The 16,629-nt window shown below is 65.3% G+C and overlaps 1 protein-coding gene across 23 annotated transcripts in view; it reads left to right on the top strand.

Annotated features, from left to right (window-relative positions):
- EXD3 (exonuclease 3'-5' domain containing 3) overlaps window positions 1-16,629 on the top strand; it is a 74,109-nt gene that overhangs the window by 54,833 nt on the left and 2,647 nt on the right. For 19 of the 23 annotated variants that reach the window (XM_074362793.1, XM_074362792.1, XM_074362791.1 and 16 more), the window contains 3 exons: window positions 12,472-12,565; window positions 14,203-14,241; window positions 14,522-14,914. In XM_074362793.1, the coding sequence (XP_074218894.1) occupies window positions 12,472-12,565; window positions 14,203-14,241; window positions 14,522-14,835 (447 nt within the window). In that variant the 3' untranslated portion in view covers window positions 14,836-14,914. The other 4 variants (XM_074362805.1, XM_074362799.1, XM_074362801.1 and 1 more) reach the window with 3 other exon arrangements.

The following is a 16,629-nucleotide window of genomic DNA, read 5'->3' as shown; positions in this document are numbered from 1 at the left end:
ATGGCAGGATGGCTGGTGGCCCAGCCAGGCGGCAGGAATGCTTTCCCTTGGGCTTAAGCTCAGGAGGACAGGAACTGTGTCTCTGCTCAAGCCAGCAAGTGTTGTAAAGACCCCAGGACGTCCGGGGACCTGGGGGGCATTTTAATGAGCTTTTCAGAGCTTCTGATGGTGAAAACAGGAAGCTGGATGGCTTGGAGGAAACCCCCACCAGGGCCCTGGGAAGCCGCATGCTGGGGAGCAGCCTGATTCTTCAGACCCACGAGGGCCCGGCACCCAGGGCAGCTGCAGCCTCGCTGCCCACGCCCCCGAGTGCCTCCTCACGGCTGCACCACTCCACCAGGGCCCTGGGGAGGTGGGCTCTTTGGGCGGGGGTGGCATGGGGCCGATTCAAAGGTCGGGAGGCAGCACTGCATCCCAGCAAGGGCACTGCCCCAGGGCAGAATACGGTTCCTGAGGGGGCCGCGGGGGCCCAGGGAGGCGTTGGGAGCTGTGCGGGCTGTAGCGGGGGGACAGTTGGGGCATCTGGCTGCAGGGCAGACGGCGGGAGACCCGCAGCAGGTGAGAAGGAGAGGACCCAGTACGGTTCTAGGGTGTTCTGGGGCTCTGAGGGTTCAGGCTGAGCCCCTGGCCGGCTGCAGGGAAGGTGCTGGGCCTGGGCTCTCAGAAGTCTGGTCTGGAGGGCGCCTCAGGCATCAGGGGCCTGGCGGCACCGAGCTCTTTAGGCCGTGGGCCAATGGGCTGCCTCACTGCCCAGCTGGGCCCTGCCCGGCGCTGTCCCTTTGTGGTAGATAAGCAACCCGCGTGTGGTCGGCTGGTGAGGACAGAGGCAGGGCCAGTGGCTTGGGGCCCGGAAGCAGAGGGCAGGAAGCTGCACAAAGGACACACCAGACTGGTGGAGGGGGGGGGGTGCCAGGTGGAGACCTGTGTGTGTGTGTGTGTGTGACCACAGAGAGGGGCTGGCGCTGCACAGGGGTAGGTGGGAGCCCAGGTGTGAGGCTGGGTATTGGCACCTGATGGGCCTTTGTCAGGACGGGGGGACCAGGGCCCAGGAACTTCTAAGACCCACAGCTGTCCAGCAGCTTCCAGCTGGGCTCAGCTCCAGAGCAGAGCAGGCTGGGTGTGCCCCAGGGCAAGACCCTCCCTGGGTGGCAGACAGCTGGTTGGGGACGTCTGTGCATGTGCCCAAGGACCCCAAAAGGCCGACGTGACAGCACCAGGTGGGCAGAGAAGGTGGTCCCTGAGAAGCTAGGATTTCTGAATTCGAACTCAGCCTTATCATCATGGAAGCACCCTCGGCACTGTGGGAGGACCGCTGGCTCTGTGTCAGTGCACTGGCTCCCACCGTGGTTCTCAGCCCTGGTCACCATGAGGGGAGGAGGCTCACTGCCCAATTGCAGTGGCGTCTGGGCACCAGGGCTGGCCGGGCCTCGGGCTGCGTTCCCAGAGCCCCTCGCCATGGCGTTCCCAGCCTCACCCCAGGAGCTCAGCCTGAACAGCAGCAGGAACAGCTGACCGCCCGGCCTGCACGCCGGCTGCCCTGCTCCCTGTCCAGTGCCAGAGCAGATCCTGACCCCAGGGCCATCCCACGGGGACCAGCAGCCCCCTCGCAGGTGGACACCAGGATGCCCAGAAAAGGAGCCACACAGACGCTCCAAGGAGGTGGTCTGAGGCCTGGCATCTGGGCGGCTGTGCAGCCGCAGCCCCTCTCGGCCCCTCAGGCCACAGTGAGGGCTGGGGTAGCCCGGAAGCCCATCTGGACACACAGAGCGCTGGCCACAGAGAGCGGCACACTTAGGGCTGACCCAGAGAGGGCCTCTGTGCTGTGCTCGGCCGGCAGGGCCCTGTCCGACACCCCCAGAGGGCCTGAGCACCCTGGCCGCTGGCTACGAGCCGACGGTGCCCCTGCCCAGGCCACGCTGGTCACCTCCCTGGAGAGCTCCGGCCGCCAGGCTGAGTTTCCATTTTCTTTTCCTTCTTTCTGCTATTTTGGTGCCGTTCCCAGAGGGAAAACCCACTTGACACACAAAGCGTTCCCAGAGCCAGCCGGCTGCTCTCCAGGCTGAGCATCGCGGTGCAAGGATGGAGCGCGTGAGGATGGAGTGGGCCGCGTGCCCGCCACGGTGGCGTCCTCTGTCGGCAGGGAGAGGGCTGCCCGCCCGCCCGCCCCAGGGGCCCGGCAGTTGGGGGCAGCAAGTCTCTCTTGGGGGCAGGGTCGTGACCCCTGAAGCTGGTGACCTGGGTATGGGATTGCCCATCAGGAACATCTGCCAAGAGGACGTGCCCAGTGCCGTCCACTGTGGGAAAATGTTTTATCAAAGAAGTCTGAGTTAAAAAGAAGTCTAAGCAGGGACCCAGACCTGGGCAAGCATAATGTCTACTCTGCTGTCCCTCTAGTCTCCTTGCTGTCGTGGGGAGTGGGCTGTGGCCCCTGCTGAGGGTCAGTGACGTCGGCCCCCGGAAGTGGGCACCGGGAGGGGAGGCTACTGTGGGGGGGGCTCTCACAGAGGCGGCTGAGGGGTCCCTGGGGGAGAGGGCTGGGCAGGAGGAGTCTGCAGTTATGGGAGGCTGGGCCTGGGGACGAGTGACCCCAGGGCTGGGAAGGGGCCCTGGCAGAGAGGTGAGTGCCACCAGGCTGATCTCTGGCACAGGAATGGGTGCAAGCAGAGGGCCCTGGGACCTGAGGCTGTGAGTGGGACTTCTGGTCAGCTGCCCCCAGTGCCCACACCCACAACTTGGGGGCCTGCAGTGGTGGGGGCCCTGGAGCTCAGGCCCAGGGTCCAGCAGGGGTGCCCGGGCATGGAGACCCTCCCTCTACCCTGATGACCAACTGCAGGCGTAGGGACAGACAGGAAGAGGCAAAGCGGCCACTGACCCCGCCCCTCCCCGGCCTTTGTGCTTGGCGGCCCCCAGCCCCGTTCCCACACTCGGTGCCCCCGGGGTCACGCAGGCACAAAGGCTGCGGGAGGAGTGGCCCCCACCCTGCGCAGGGGAGACCCCAGGCCTGGCTCCTGAGGCTGCGGGGGGGTGGTGGGGAGAATACTGGCCACAGGGCCTCTGGAAGTGGATGGGCTGGGAGTGGTCACAGGCCTTAAGGCAGTGGCAGCCACCGGGCAGCATTTGTCAGGGGTTGGGGCCCAGCGTGCCCCGAGACTCAGGACGCCAGCTGGGGTGACGGCTCCATTGGCAAGCTCAGCAGAACCTCCCCGCCCCAGTGATCACCCTGTGAGGCCTGCCCCACAGCCTGCAGGGCCTCCCTCTCTGCCCACCCCACCTCCAGAGAAGCGCTAGGTCTCAGCTGGAGCCCAACCTCGGTTCCCACCAGATGACTCCTGGGGGACTGAGGGCCTGGACCCCACTGGCCTAGGGACTCCCGCTCCTGGCGGCCCTGATCCATCCGACCCCTGCTTCTTCAGGAAGGGTCCTCAGCCGCGTTGCAGCCACACTCGCAGCTGTCACACTGAGGCAGGGCCGCTGCTGGATGTGGCCGCCTGGCAGTCAGCCAGCACTGCCTGCCCCACGTAGGATCCCCATGTTGTCCGAGACATGTGATAAGGCCCTGGGAGCTGCCTGGGCTGGAAGGCCTGCTGGTCAGTGCCTGGGGAGTTCGGGGGTGAGCCCTCAGCCCAGCTCACACCAGGCACCCAGCTCCTTTCTCCTTCTGTGTCTGTGTGGAGGGTGCCCAGGACCTGGCAGTCCACGCCACTACTCTCAGGACCCTCGTCTTGACCGTGTGCTTCAAAAAGGTGCTACCATTAAGAGTCTGGGGCCCCCCAAGGACGAGGCTTCTCTGACGCTACCCCTTGGATGTAGACGGATATTCAGTTTTAAAAAGGGTGGACATGATTCAAGTCAGGGCTCAGAGGGCACGGACTCACCCGACAGAGGACAGGCCTACAGCCTGGACCAGCCACAGTGCAGGGTGGGATGGCAGCAGAGATGTGCGTGCACAGACACGCAGGGTGCAGGTGGACATTGGTGGCCTGGGCAGGCAAACCACAGCCAAGATGCTGGCCCCAAGCCAGTCAGTCCAGTGTGACATGGGCCTGCGGTGGAGCTGGTGCAGCCAAAGAGAGGACAGGCCTCTGGGAGTGCGAGTGCCCACATGGGCAACCTCAGCACTGTCCTCAAAGGCCTGTGGTCAGTTAAGACACCTTGGGTGACAAGAGGACCCTGCTGCCCAAAACACAAAGCCCAGGGCCTTCCATCCCTCTGCTCCGAGCCTCCGCTGGCCGATGTCACAGTCCTGCTCCCTGACGCCACAGCCACAGAGCCATCAGGAACCACTGAAGAGATGCATCAAAGGCCAGCTCTAAACCTGCCACTCAAGGGGCTCTACAGAAACAGGGCGGGCAGGCGGGCAGAAGCTTGGTGACCTGCCTCCCGGCGGGCGAGGGGTGGGTGGGGCAGGGCATCCTATCACAGTCTGCAGGGGGCCGATGTCCCCGCGGCCAGGGTTGGAGTTAGCTGGAGGTTGGGAAGACCAGATGTCAGCACATCGCAGCCTGAGGGCTAAATCGCCAGCTAAATCATGTGAAAGTCAGACTTCAGCATCCATAGGGAAAGTTCTGTTGGCGGCAGCCCGGCCGCTGTGTTCACAGGCAGCCACAGCTGCTTGTACGCAGACGGAGCAGCCTTCCCAGGACAGTGCCTGCCCCCCAGCCCCGAGGAGGGGGCCTGTGGCAGGGATGATGGGCCCAGGGGCCTGGCTTGTATCTGACAGGGGCCAGGCCTCTTCCTTTGGAACACCTGCCCCCAAGGCAGAGGTGGAGGGGGCCCGGCTCAGGAGAACAGTCCTGACTTCTGCAGGACCCACTGTCCACTCAGCCCTGGATGGAGGAGGCAGGACAGGCTTGGCGGCCGTGGACTGGGTCTGGGGAGGGTCCTCAGAGTGACAGAGTAGGGTCTGCCAGATAGTGCCTGTTCTGTCCGTGTCCTAACAGCATGGTGATCTTTGGAGAGTTGGCCAGTGTAGTGGGGTACCCTGTGAGAGGGCAGACAGTGGGACAGATGTGTCACCTCCACTCCCACCAGGCCACTTCCCTCCCCAGTTGCACAGAGTAAGACCAGCTGGGGTGTGGGGGGCATCCCCTTCCCACCCCCTCCCAAGCAGCCCTGCTCAGCGCCCACCCACCACCCTGAGTAGGCCCACTGGGGCTGGAGTTCTGCTGAGAGTCCACTGTTGAATAGTTGGTACAAGTGTAGACTCCGAAGGTCTCCAAGGGGAGACAAGGTGTCCACAGGGGTGCAGTGTGGCTGGTGGGGCGTTGACCTGGGCAGGATGGAGCCTGGGTGTATCCCGGGCCAGCCAGGGGCAGGGAGGGGCCTCAGGAGAAGGAGCCCTGCTCTCCTCCGTGGAGCTGGGGGAGTGGGCTGGGGAGGGTGCACTGTGGGGGTCCCTCCAAGAAGTGGGGGAGTTGGGCTCAGGCAGGGACTGTGACTTCCTCCCCCCATCTTGGCAAACGGACTGTGAGGTGCAGGTGGCAGTGGAAGGGTGGGCCTCTCCTGCATGGCCTGACTCTGGCCCTGGGAGGGGGCAGGAAGGAGAAGGACCCCTGCCCCTGTGCTCAGCCTCACACCCAGGCCCCCACTCCTGCCAGCCCGCTGTCCACACCAGCCTTCCCTGACCTCACCTGGCCCTGCACCACACCTCAGCTTCTGCAGCACCTGAGCATCCACTTTCTCCACCAAGCCCCAGTTTAGATTGCACTTCTTCCAGGAAGGCCTCCAGGCCTCCAGCCCAGCCCTGGGATGACACCACCACCCTTTGGAGGAGTTCTTTGGGGATCCTCTCTCCCTGGGCTGAGAACACGGGGGCAGGAACTGTCCCCCTGGCCGCTTGTGCAGACCTGTCATGAGTGGGTGACAGACCCAAGGCTGCAGGACTTGGGTGCAGGGCCTGCCACCTGCTGTCTGAGGGCCCGGCTCCACTTGTCTGCGGGAGGGGGGACAACCAGGGCCACCCCTGGGCCCTGCACCGTGTGGGCCCCTCCCCAACTTCATCAGCCTGCCACCCCTCTCCACCGGCTGGCGCCCGGCCTTCCTCCCCCAAGGCCCTGGGCGGCGGGGGTGCCCCGCCCCGCCTCGCCGTCCCCCTTTGGCCCCGCCGGCGCGGGAAGGCTGGCGGGCGGGCGGCCGTTTGCTTTTGAATCTGGGCCGGGCGCCCTGAGTGGCCCTTTCAAAGGCCGGCGGGGGCGGGGGCCGTTCCCAGGCGCGCCCCGCCCTCCGCGCCGCCCCTCCTCCCGCTTTCCCACGCGCCCGCCGCCGGAGGTTCTCACGGCCCGCGCCCCTCCCCCGTCTGGGAACGGCCCGCGCCTGCCGTGCTGGGGGTGCCCCGCAGCCCCGTGAAGGGGGCGCCTCCCGGGCTCCTCGGGGACGGTGGGAGGGGGTATATGCCACCTGGGGCGGGGGTGCTTGGGGACCACCGGGAGGGGCCGTGTGCCGCCTGGGGGCGGCGTTGGGTGGGGGAGGGGACACGGGTTTATGCTGCGTACGGGGCGTGCTGGGCACCCCCCCTCCCCTAGAGGGGACTGTGTGCCGCCTGGGGGTGCTCGAGGGAGGGTGTTATGTGCTCCTAGTGGGGTGCTCAGGGGCCACGGGGGAGGGGAGGTGCCTGTGCCACCTAGGAGGGTGCGCCATGTGGAGATGGGGACAGAGGAGAATACTCCCTAGTGGGATAACTGGGGGCTGAGGAGGGGTTGCTGGAGTGGGATTCAGTGGGTGTCCTGGGGGAGGCACTGAGGGGGCTGAAGAGGCGTGGGGAACCACCCCAGGGCCTGAGTCCAGAGGGCATCACCTGGCCCAGATTCCACCTGACTTAACCCAGGGCATGTGGTTACCCAGCCCCTCGCCTCACCTATGGGTTCCTGGCCATGCCTACCCTGTGCTGGGGACAGTGAGCACTGACTACTCATTGGGGTCTCCCTGACATGCGAGCAGGTTCTGGGGCCTTCTGTGCAGGCCTCTCTCGCTGCCTCTGTTCCTCCTAACCACCTGGGAAGTCTCGGTGCTGGACTTGGCAAATGCAAGGACAGACCCCTGCTAGATGTGAACTTAAGAGCAGTATCCCGGCTTTATCTGAAGTTCACAGTTTGGCCCATGTTCTCTCTGGGCCCTGTGGCAGCGGGTTGTGGGGAGGGCTGTGACTGTTCTGAGTCAGAGTCCGCAATGAAGGCTGGGAGGACTTGGCCACTTGTCCAGGCCCCATGGCTCACACCCTTCTGGCTGCCTCAGTGGACATCAGCCCTGACCCATTCTGGTGAGCTGGATAGTGGGGTCTCAGCCTGACAGGCCTTAGCCTGAGCTCGGCTGTCAGCCCCACTGCCCCCACACAGTGGGATCTGCAATTCCTGGTCCTAAGTGGGCCCTGGCCTGTGGCTGGCACGGCTGGAAGAGGAAGGGGGTGAGGGCTTGAGAGAACCAGGCCTGCAGGGTGGGGAGTGGCCGCTGAGTGGGAGGCCCGCCCACCTATTCTGTTTGCAGCCACTTCCCAAGGCTCAGGCCTGCACCTGAGAGAAGGGGCTCAGACCTTCCCATGTGTCCTGGCTGGGGTGACCCTGGACAGGCAGTACCTCTCATCCAGGCCCTGTGTCACCCGTGCTGCATCCTGGATACCGTGTTTGCCTTTCTGTCCAGGGCACTAAGACATGGTTTTTCTCCCATTGTCCCAAATGCCACTGTCCCTTCCCCATCTGCTTGGAGGGGTGAACCACCCTGTCAGACTCCTCCCACCGCAAGTGCGCCTCCTACCCTGCACCGTGTGAAGTGCTGCAGGCTGCTCTGGGGAGCGTGGAAATCACACACCAGCCCCGTGCTCTCACCCGACACGCCATCACACAGGCCCCGACACACGCCGTCATACGCACCCCGTGTTCACTCCCCTGACTGGTGCTCAGGGCACTCTTGCACCCCGAGGACTTGGGTGCTCACAAGACACACCCCGCAGAATGCCGGTCTCACACACGTGTGCCCTGACCTGGCCCTTTCGGGGCCCCTGGGGCCCCTCACACACTGCGGGCTTCACCACCCTTGGCCCCTCCCTGACTCTGTCTGCAGAGACATTGTGGTCCCGCAGAGGGGAGGGGAGGACGGCGGGTGGGGGAGGGGCTGGGCCTGTGGGCGGAGTGGGCACAGAGCGAGGTCCCTGCAGGGCCACCCTCCTAGGTGTTGGGTAGTGAGGGCAGAAGCCACTGGCTGGAGCCGAAAACCTGTCTCCTGGGGGCAGAGGAGCATGATCTGGGGTTTTAAAGCCTTCCCGTGCAGGCATCACCCTAACCACACACCTCCCTGAGGTCCTGGGGCCTGGCCGTCGGACTAGGTGGTGCACCCCACAAGTGCCCACCATCGCCCCCATGGGCCAGCTGTGAAGGGGGTGCTGCAGTACTGGGGCCAACAGGGCTTTTGTGGGCCAGGCCAGCTTGTCTTGGAGATTTGTGGCCCTGCCCTGGCACTCTGGGGGCAGATGGCTCAGGGCCCCTCAAAGTGCTGTGGGACAGCGTGGGAGAGTGAGGTGTGGAGCAGACCCAGGGCAGTGCCTAATTGCTTCCTCCAGGCCATCCTGCCCCATCCAGCGAGGTGTCAGGCCAGCTCCTCAGGCCAGGGGCCTTTCATACTAGCCCTTTGTCCCTGCACCCGGCACCATTTGTTGGGCAAGCTCTTAGGGGGTCACACACGCCTGCTGGAGGAGGCCTCCTGGACCCACCAGTCTCAGGACCACAAGTGAGGACAGTGCGGGGTGGTGCTTGGTGGGGACCAAATGGGCAAGTGTCCTGGGAACAGTGACGCCGAGGTCCTGAAGCTGAGGTCCACTGTGTCCCCGCTCCTCTGACACGAGGATCAGGGTTTGGAGGCCCTCGCCACGTGTGGTGTGTGGGGAAGGTGCCGGAAACCCTTGACCCCATGCTGGCTTTTGTCGCCTAGTGGTGTAAGGGAGCGATGTTTATTTATTTTTTTCTGCCTTTATATGCGTTGCTGTAAACTTGCTCTAAGTGAGAACGAAATGGTCCATTATTCTAGAATGTGCCATAGCTTCTCAGCCCAAGCCCCCGTCCTCCCCGCCTGTGGGGTCAGAAATCCCAGAACAGGTCTCCCAGGCGCTGGGCACCAGATGGACCGAGCTTCACGTCGCCCGCCCTGGGCCTGGTTCCTGCTGGGCCGGGAGAGAGGGGTTTGGAGGAGGCGGCTGGTTACCGGCCTGTCTGCGGGCTGGGCAGGGAGCCCCGTCTTCCTCGGGAGTGGGCCCCTCACTAGGCTCCCGGCCTGGAAAGGCCACTTCCGGCTGCCCTGCCCCCTTGGGAGCACTGCTTCTCTCTCACGCCTGGTGCCCTAGTGGAACCGGTGTGGCTCACCTTCCACTCTCCCCTCTCCCGCAGACCCCTACTCGGTGAGGCCCAGGGCTGTTGGGGGCCCCAAGCTGTTTGTAGGCAGCCAACAGTCCTGAGCCAGGTGGCACTCTGCAGCGCTCAGCCTTGGGAGGGCCAGTGGGCCCTGGGTGAGAGTGTCCCACCACGTTCCTGACCCTGGCCAGGTCCTGCCTGTCACAGCCGTCTCCTCACTGTGCACCAGCTGTCCTCTGTCGGCACAGCAGACACCCCAAACCATGGGCTGCAGCGAGTGCGCATCCAGGACAGGCGGGAGCACAGATGTGTCTGGGGACAGCGGTTCAGGGCAGACGCCGTGACCCTGCTTCTCGCTCAGCTCTGACTCCTGGCTGCAGTCACTCCCCTGGGCGGGTGTGACTGGGATTCCTGGACTGGGAGCTGAGAGCAGGCCAGCTCATGAGCGTGGCTCCTAGCACCTGGGAAGGGACCCCTCACGGCCCTCCCGCCGCGCCCCGCCAAGTCTCAGCCTCAGAGGAAAGGACAAGTGTCCCAGGTGCCTGTCCTGGCCACTCCTCACACACCACGAAGCCCAGGCAGGGGCTGGGTGCACCTGCCAGGGAAGTGGCCACAGCAGCCCTTTCCCGTCTTCCTTGGGCCTGGAGGGAGGAGGGGCTGCAGAGGAGGGACCACCAGGTCTGGCCTGCCTGGCTTTGGGTCAATGGCCACCATCAGCCCCCTGGGCCACTCCTTGCCAGCCACCCAGTCCTGGGATGCAGCCTCTCGTCTTGGGCTCGTGCCCCTGCCCCAGGCAGTCCCCAGTCATGCCCTGAGTCCGGGCGGCACGGTGGGTGTTGGCTCCAAGCAGCCTCGGAAGCCGTGGGAACCAGGCAGGCAGGCGGACCCCTGGGACAGGGAAGCCAGGAACCTTCCCAGCTCCTCCTCCCCCAACCTACCTGGCCCCTCCCACCCTGCCAGGCTCTTGGGGTGGAGGCCCGCCCTCCCCTCAGGCTTCCAGGCTAGATGGGGGTGCAGAGACTGGGCGGCACCTACCAGGCCGCACCGTCCAGCCTGTCCAGGGCACCCACGGCCCTCTGCTGGTCTCTGCCCAGATGAGCTGGCATCGAGGACAGGGGTCTGCACATCCCCTGCAGCGAGTGGGCAGGGCTGACACCACCTGCCCACACCCCCTTAGCTGGAGGCAGGAAGGGTGGGAGCCCTGGCTTGGGGTCGTGGCCAGCCTAGAGTGCGACTGTGAGCAAGGTGCTCAGCTTCTTGGAAGCCCCTTCTCCATGCTGGAGGCGCACAGGCTCCATCCTGCTGGGTCGGGGAGGGCCCTCCGGTGGGTGGGCAGTGAGCCCAGAGGAGGCTTGTTCTCTCCGTGAGCCCCACGAGGCCAGGGCCGCAGCCACCCTGGAAGGGTGGCCGTTGTCCACCCCGCAGCAGGTAGTCGGGCAAGGGTTGCTGGACAGGGAGGCCCTGGGTGCCGAGCCCTCCTACAGACGGGGGCCACAGGCAGAGGGCGGGCGGGTGGCCCGGAACCGGCTTTTCCAGCCAGGAGTGGGGGTGGGGGCAGGGCCTCCCAGGGCCCTACTGGGGTGACAGCAAGGCCCAACAGTGGGCAGCAGCCGTGGGAAAACGAGCACCGGTGGTTCCCGAGGGTGGGGCCAGGCCTTTGCGGACAGCGTGTGGTGACTCAGCATGAGCTGGAGGCCCCGCCCAGGCGCGCTTACCGCCAGTCCTGGAAGGCTTGCAGACCCCTTGCACAGGACCCCACCCCACCCTCTTCCTCGCTACCCTAGCCGTCTCTCCTACACCTGCTGGTGCTGTCCCCTCTGGACAGGGGAGCACGGGCCTCTGAGGCACTTGGCTGAGGGCAGTGGCCAGAGGCTAAACTGCCTGTCTGTTTTAAGCTCTTCCCTAGCTGGACCTGGAGTGACCACGGCCTGACCTGCGGCCAGGGCTCTGCCCACACTCCTGCCCCAGGAGCCCCCTGGACCTGTGATCAGGATGGCAGGGCCCACAGCGGTCTCCCTGTGCCAGAGGCCAGCCCAGAGTCTGGCTGGGGGAGGGGCGGCTCCCCAGAGAGACCCTAGGGAGGGTCCTGCCTGAGAATCAGCCTCGTCCCCCAGCCTCCCAACAGAGGGGCCCTGCCCTCCTCACCCATGCCCCATGGGCTGTGATGCTGGCGGCAGAGCAGTAAGGCCACAGATAAAGCAAGCTTCCATGGGACGAGGGCATGTGGGGGCAGGACAGGAGCCCCTGTGGCTCCAGGGGCCTGGGGCCACTGCCTATGACCCAGCCCAGAGCCCCCAGGTGAGGAGGGGGCCAGGGCGATCACATGAGCATAGATCGTGGCCCCTCCTCTGTGTGGACCAGCTCACCACCTCCCACAGCAGGGTGTTTGTCTCCATGGGTACCTGCGTGTACCTGCCTGGGAGCCTAGTCCCTCCCACTCTCCTGACAAGCCCTCCCTGCCTCGCCCTGGGAATCCTGGGTCCAGACCCATCACCCTGCCAGGCAGTGACATCAGGGAGCAGCCCTGCGGTGGCCCCACAAGCCCAGCACCCAGGGACAGTCAGGTCAGTGGGGCTGAGCTGAGCTCCCTGCAGGGGCTCATTGCCTGTCCTAGACGAGGACCCTGCCCAGAAGCAAAGGTGGCTTTACTTCTAACCCCTGACACAGCTGGTGCCCAGCAGGGGCCAGACAGTGCCAGCTCCTGAGGTAGGGCAGATACCAGGCATCACTGAGAAACGTGGACACTGAAATCGCCTGGCTTGCCCCTGGCTGAGGAGTCGGAGCAGCTGTAGGGCTGCCCACCCTAACCCTGTGATGCTGGGCCCTGCATCCCCCACTGCGTTGAGCTGTCCAGGGAGCCCAGGCCTGGCTCTGGGGTTCGAGAGGACAGCCTGGGTGATGGCAGATTCCTGCAGGGTCTTAGGAGCTGGAAGAGGCCACCCAGGGCCCACTAGGAGCCAGTGCAGTCAGGGAGGGCTCCCAGGAGGTGGTGTGCCCCATGGTACTGCAAGGAGAGGAAGGGCTGTCATTTGCCTCTGTGAAACCCCTTGGGCAGACCCAGAGCTGGAAGTAGTACAGGGCTGGGGGGTGGAGGGAAAGAGAGAGCCTCTCCCAGCCTCAGCACCTTCTCTGTCCCTAGGCCTGTAACTGTGACCAGTACCTGAAAGTCTCCAAGGACATGATGAAGCAGCTTGTGTGGCTTGGCAGCCACCCAGAAGGCCCCAGCAGTACAGGTGAGTGTGCCTCACTCAGGTGTGAGCTTCGTGGGGTCTATGGACAGTGGCCCAGCTGCTAGGTGCTCCCAGGGCTAACCTACAGGGATGGACAGGGAGGTGCCAGCTGGGGGCAGTGGTGGAAAGACAGGGTTCACAGCCAGGATCGGGGCCCGTGGCCTCTGCTCCTCTCCGTTCGGTGCACAGGCCACTGGCCCAGGGGACCAGGAAGCTCAGGCACTCAGAACCCGTCTGGGATAGTGTCCACCGCTTTCTCGCCAGTGGACCCTGCTTAGACACCAGTCACCCTGCCCCACACAGGGAGTGCACATGCACACACTTGTCCATGCATACCTTGCCCGTAAAGACACATGCGTGCCCGAGCCCACGTGTATGCACATGCACACGCAGAGCACATACGTGTGTGCCCGGGCACCACTGGCCCTTGCCAAGTGATCTGAACACAGATGAGCCTGGGCAAATAGGAAGGAAGGGCCAGCCCAGGTGTCCGCCCTCACCAAGGCAGGTCCTATTCAGCAACCCAGCCTCAGTTTCCCTCAGTGGAGGCAGGATGGGGTGGGTGGAAGGGGACCTTGGGGCAGTCCGAGGCCAGGGCATCTTCATGTCCCTCTGCACAGCTGGTGTCTCTCCAGGATGCTGCCATCCCACTGGGCTGCTTCGGTCCTTCCCCCCTCTCTTTCTGAGGTTTGGGGCCAGAGCAGGGGCCACCCACGCCGTGAGTGACCTGCCATAACGGTCAGTGTCTAGCCCTGGGCATCTCTCAGCTCTCCACAACGTGCTCGTAACATGCTTGAGGCCTGGGAGGGGAGGGGCAGAGCCGCCAGGCTCCAGCCCCGAGCCCCCAGCAGCCCACCCAGGGGCCCACACTTGTGCTGGGCAGCACCCTGGCGAGCTGTCTTGGGGGCCGCCAGGTAAAAGCCAGGGCCAGACATGTTGGGGTGAGGCCAGGAGGCCAGATGGAGGTTACGGCCTCACTGGGCTCCAAGGAGGCAACCAGGCTAGGGGGGGGCCTCATCCATTCAGACCCTGGCTGCGTAATTCGGAGCCATCTGCGGAGAAATGTTTACCAAGCAAATTACAAGGGTCAGGGGGTCTGGGGTCACCTCTCCCACCTGCTGGCCGCCCGCGCTGCCTCAGCCCCCCACTGGCCCCTTGGGCCATCTCCCTGGCCGTCACTCTGGGCCCTCAGTGGGGTGGGACTCAAACGCAGTTAGAAGGAGGCTGCCTCCTGGGGTCACTCCTGGCACCTTGAGCTCCAGTGGGTTCCTTGGACCCCTGCCTGACAGCCCGGCTGCTGGTGGTTGCAAAACAGGCTCCTTGGCAGTGGGCTTATCTGCTCATCGCCACGGATGGGCCGCCCACGCCTTGCCCTGCCTGCTAGTTTTCAGGCCCCCAAGTGCCCTCATCGGCAGATCTTGTGCCCAGAACATGTTTCCCAAGGACCTTTGAGCCCCAAGAATGTCCCAAGGTGTGAGTTCCCATGGGAGCGGACTGGACTGGCACCAAAGCTTCTTGGCCCCCTGCCCTTTGCCCTCTCTGCTGGGGGTGTGGGAGAGGCTGGATACTTCAAGTTACCCTGTGGGCGCTGGGGCTGCCAGCCGATCCTTAGGACAGACCCTGACGTCCTTGATTGACAGGCGACAAGACCACCCAAAATGAGGATGAACGGGAGACAGGTGAGCCCTGGGACCACCCACCAAGGACACACGGGGCCCTGGCACCTGGCCCAATGCAAGATGGGACGGAGGGGACCACGCTGAGGGGTTGGTCCCTGGGCCCTAGGTGGGATGGTGGGAGGCAGTGCCAGGGAAGGCTTAGAAGAGAGAGGAGTCAGTAACCGGTGAACCAGAGGCCCCTGGGCAGGACGAGGCAGGGGGCTGAGTGGTCAGGGAAACTCAGGGAGGAGACCCTGGAGAGTAGGGTAGGGACTCAGGGCGCCTGCTTCCACCGGTCCAGGCTCAGCCCCAGAGGAGGCCCCCGGGTGCGGCACCTACGACCCGCCGTGCCGCTGGCTGGAGGAGGCGGACCTGCGGAGCCGCGCCCCAGCCACGCTGGGCAACGGCACGCGGCTGCAGTTGGCGGGGGTGCCGGCGGGCGTGCTGCAGCGGCGGGCGCTGCGGCACTTCTACTGCTGCACCGGCTGCGGCAAAGTCTTCTGGGAGGGCTCCCACCTGGGCCGAGTCGCCGCGCACTTCCAAGAGGTCCTGGAAGGTGCCCCCGGCTCCCGCGAGCCAGGCCAAGCTCCCGGCCCAGCTGGCAGCTCCGACTGAGGGCTGAGGACTGGACCCCAGGACCCAGGGCCGGCACCACCCTGGGCCGCGGCGACAATAAAAGCGGAACAGCTGCGCAGGCTGTAGCTGTGGCCGTCCTCCGTCCACCGCTCACTGCACACACCTGAGCACTGTCAGCCCCTCACAGCTGTCCGCGAACACAACGTTCTGAGGTCAGGACGCTCGGACCCTGAGCCAGGAACTGCCTGGTGCTCGGCCATGAGGCAGCCGAGAGGTGGGAAGGGCGTGCCTGCAGGAGGAAACGGCCTGGACAGAGGCCCGAGGGCTGGCCTGAGGTGTCTCCCCAAGTCTGCTGGAGCTCAGCGGGCCGGTAGGGTGGGGTAGGGGTAGACAGGCCCCCTCAGGCTGGGTGGTCCACCCACTTTTCTGTGGCGGTGCGTGCTGCCCTTCTCCACCACACCACACCCCCCAGCCTTCTAAAGACACGGGCCAGACCTCCAGGCCAGGAAGGACGGCAGGTCCTGGGGCCCCAGCCAGGCTGGCCCTGGGGGCCTCCTGGGACTCCAACTGCAGGGAGCGCGGATGGCGGATTCTGGGGCCCTTCCTGAGGAACAGGCCCCAGCCTGGCTGGGTGCGGGAGGAGGACAGTCTGAGGGGAGGCCTGCAACCCCTAGTCCGCTGCCCTGGCCCCTTTGCTGGCCAGGGCGTGACCAATCTTCCCCTTGCCCCCGAGCCAGGGCTGCGTGGTCTCCTCTTGTGACAGAAACCAGCGATCACAGCCATGTGGGAGAGCCTTGGACACTTGTGCACCGCATCTCCCACCCAGGGGGAGACCCAGGCTCAAACCCACTGCTGACTTGCAGAGGGCCCACGGGCTGGCGCCAGGTGGAGCGCGGGGCAGGTGCCCAGAGGGGGGCTCCTGCCAGCAGGGGACCTGAGCCCAGACCACGTCTTGCCCTCACTGGCCTCCTCCTGGCTCTCCCCCAGGAGTGCGCACCCACCCTGGCTCACATCCCTTTCCTGTTCCCGCCTGGAGCGGAAACCAGCTCAGATTCTGCCGAGGAACCAGGCGGAAGCCATGGGGTGGCGGGGGCCTAGGGGCCAGTGGCGGGGCGGGGGTGCCACCTCTCCCCAGGGCGGGGTGTATTGGCTGGCCCAGGGGAGACAGGCAGTGCCGTGCCAGCCTCTGCCCCATCCCTGTGTTCCTGACCCCACCAAGGATGACACCATTGCCTCTGAGCCCCCCAGGGGTGCCGCCCCAGTGAGGGGTCAGGCCTGAAGAGCATGCGGGTGGGCTCCTGTCCTTCAGGGCCCCTGCTGTGTGCCAGGTGTGGACTCACTCAGCTCCCAGCAGCCCCAGAGCCAGCTGGACCAGGGCGTCGCTCCACAGATGGAGAGAGGAGGCGCGGAGGCTTGGAGGGCCAGCTCAGGGGAGAAGGCACGGGGGAGGGGCCAGCTCTGCCACCCTGGCCTTCCGCCACCCTGAGGTCACTGCTGAGCCCAAGGGGCAGGCAAGGGTGCTAAGGTGAGTGGGAAAGCCAGATCCCAGCCGACGGAGCGGGGATCCTTTTGCGGCTGGGGTGCTGCCTCCAGGAGCAGGACCTCCGGCCCCACATCCTGTCCTGGGGAGGCAGCCCGACCACACTCCTTCCACCGTAAGTTTAAGAGGAAGGGGCTGGCGGTGCCAGCCCCAGCTGCAGCCTTGAGACTGCTCTGACCCGAGGCCCCTGGGCTGTGGCTGGCCTTCGACAGACAGACAGGCCAGGACCACAGGCTCAGGGAGACGTGGGATGGGACTGTGTGTCCTTCTGGTCCCTCCAGGCAGGTCTGGCC

This window comes from Camelus bactrianus, chromosome 4, assembly GCF_048773025.1.
Source record: "Camelus bactrianus isolate YW-2024 breed Bactrian camel chromosome 4, ASM4877302v1, whole genome shotgun sequence".
Classification (NCBI taxonomy): Eukaryota; Metazoa; Chordata; class Mammalia; order Artiodactyla; family Camelidae; genus Camelus; species Camelus bactrianus.
Note: the sequence above shows the minus strand (reverse complement) of the source record. Positions and strands in the feature narration are given on the sequence as shown.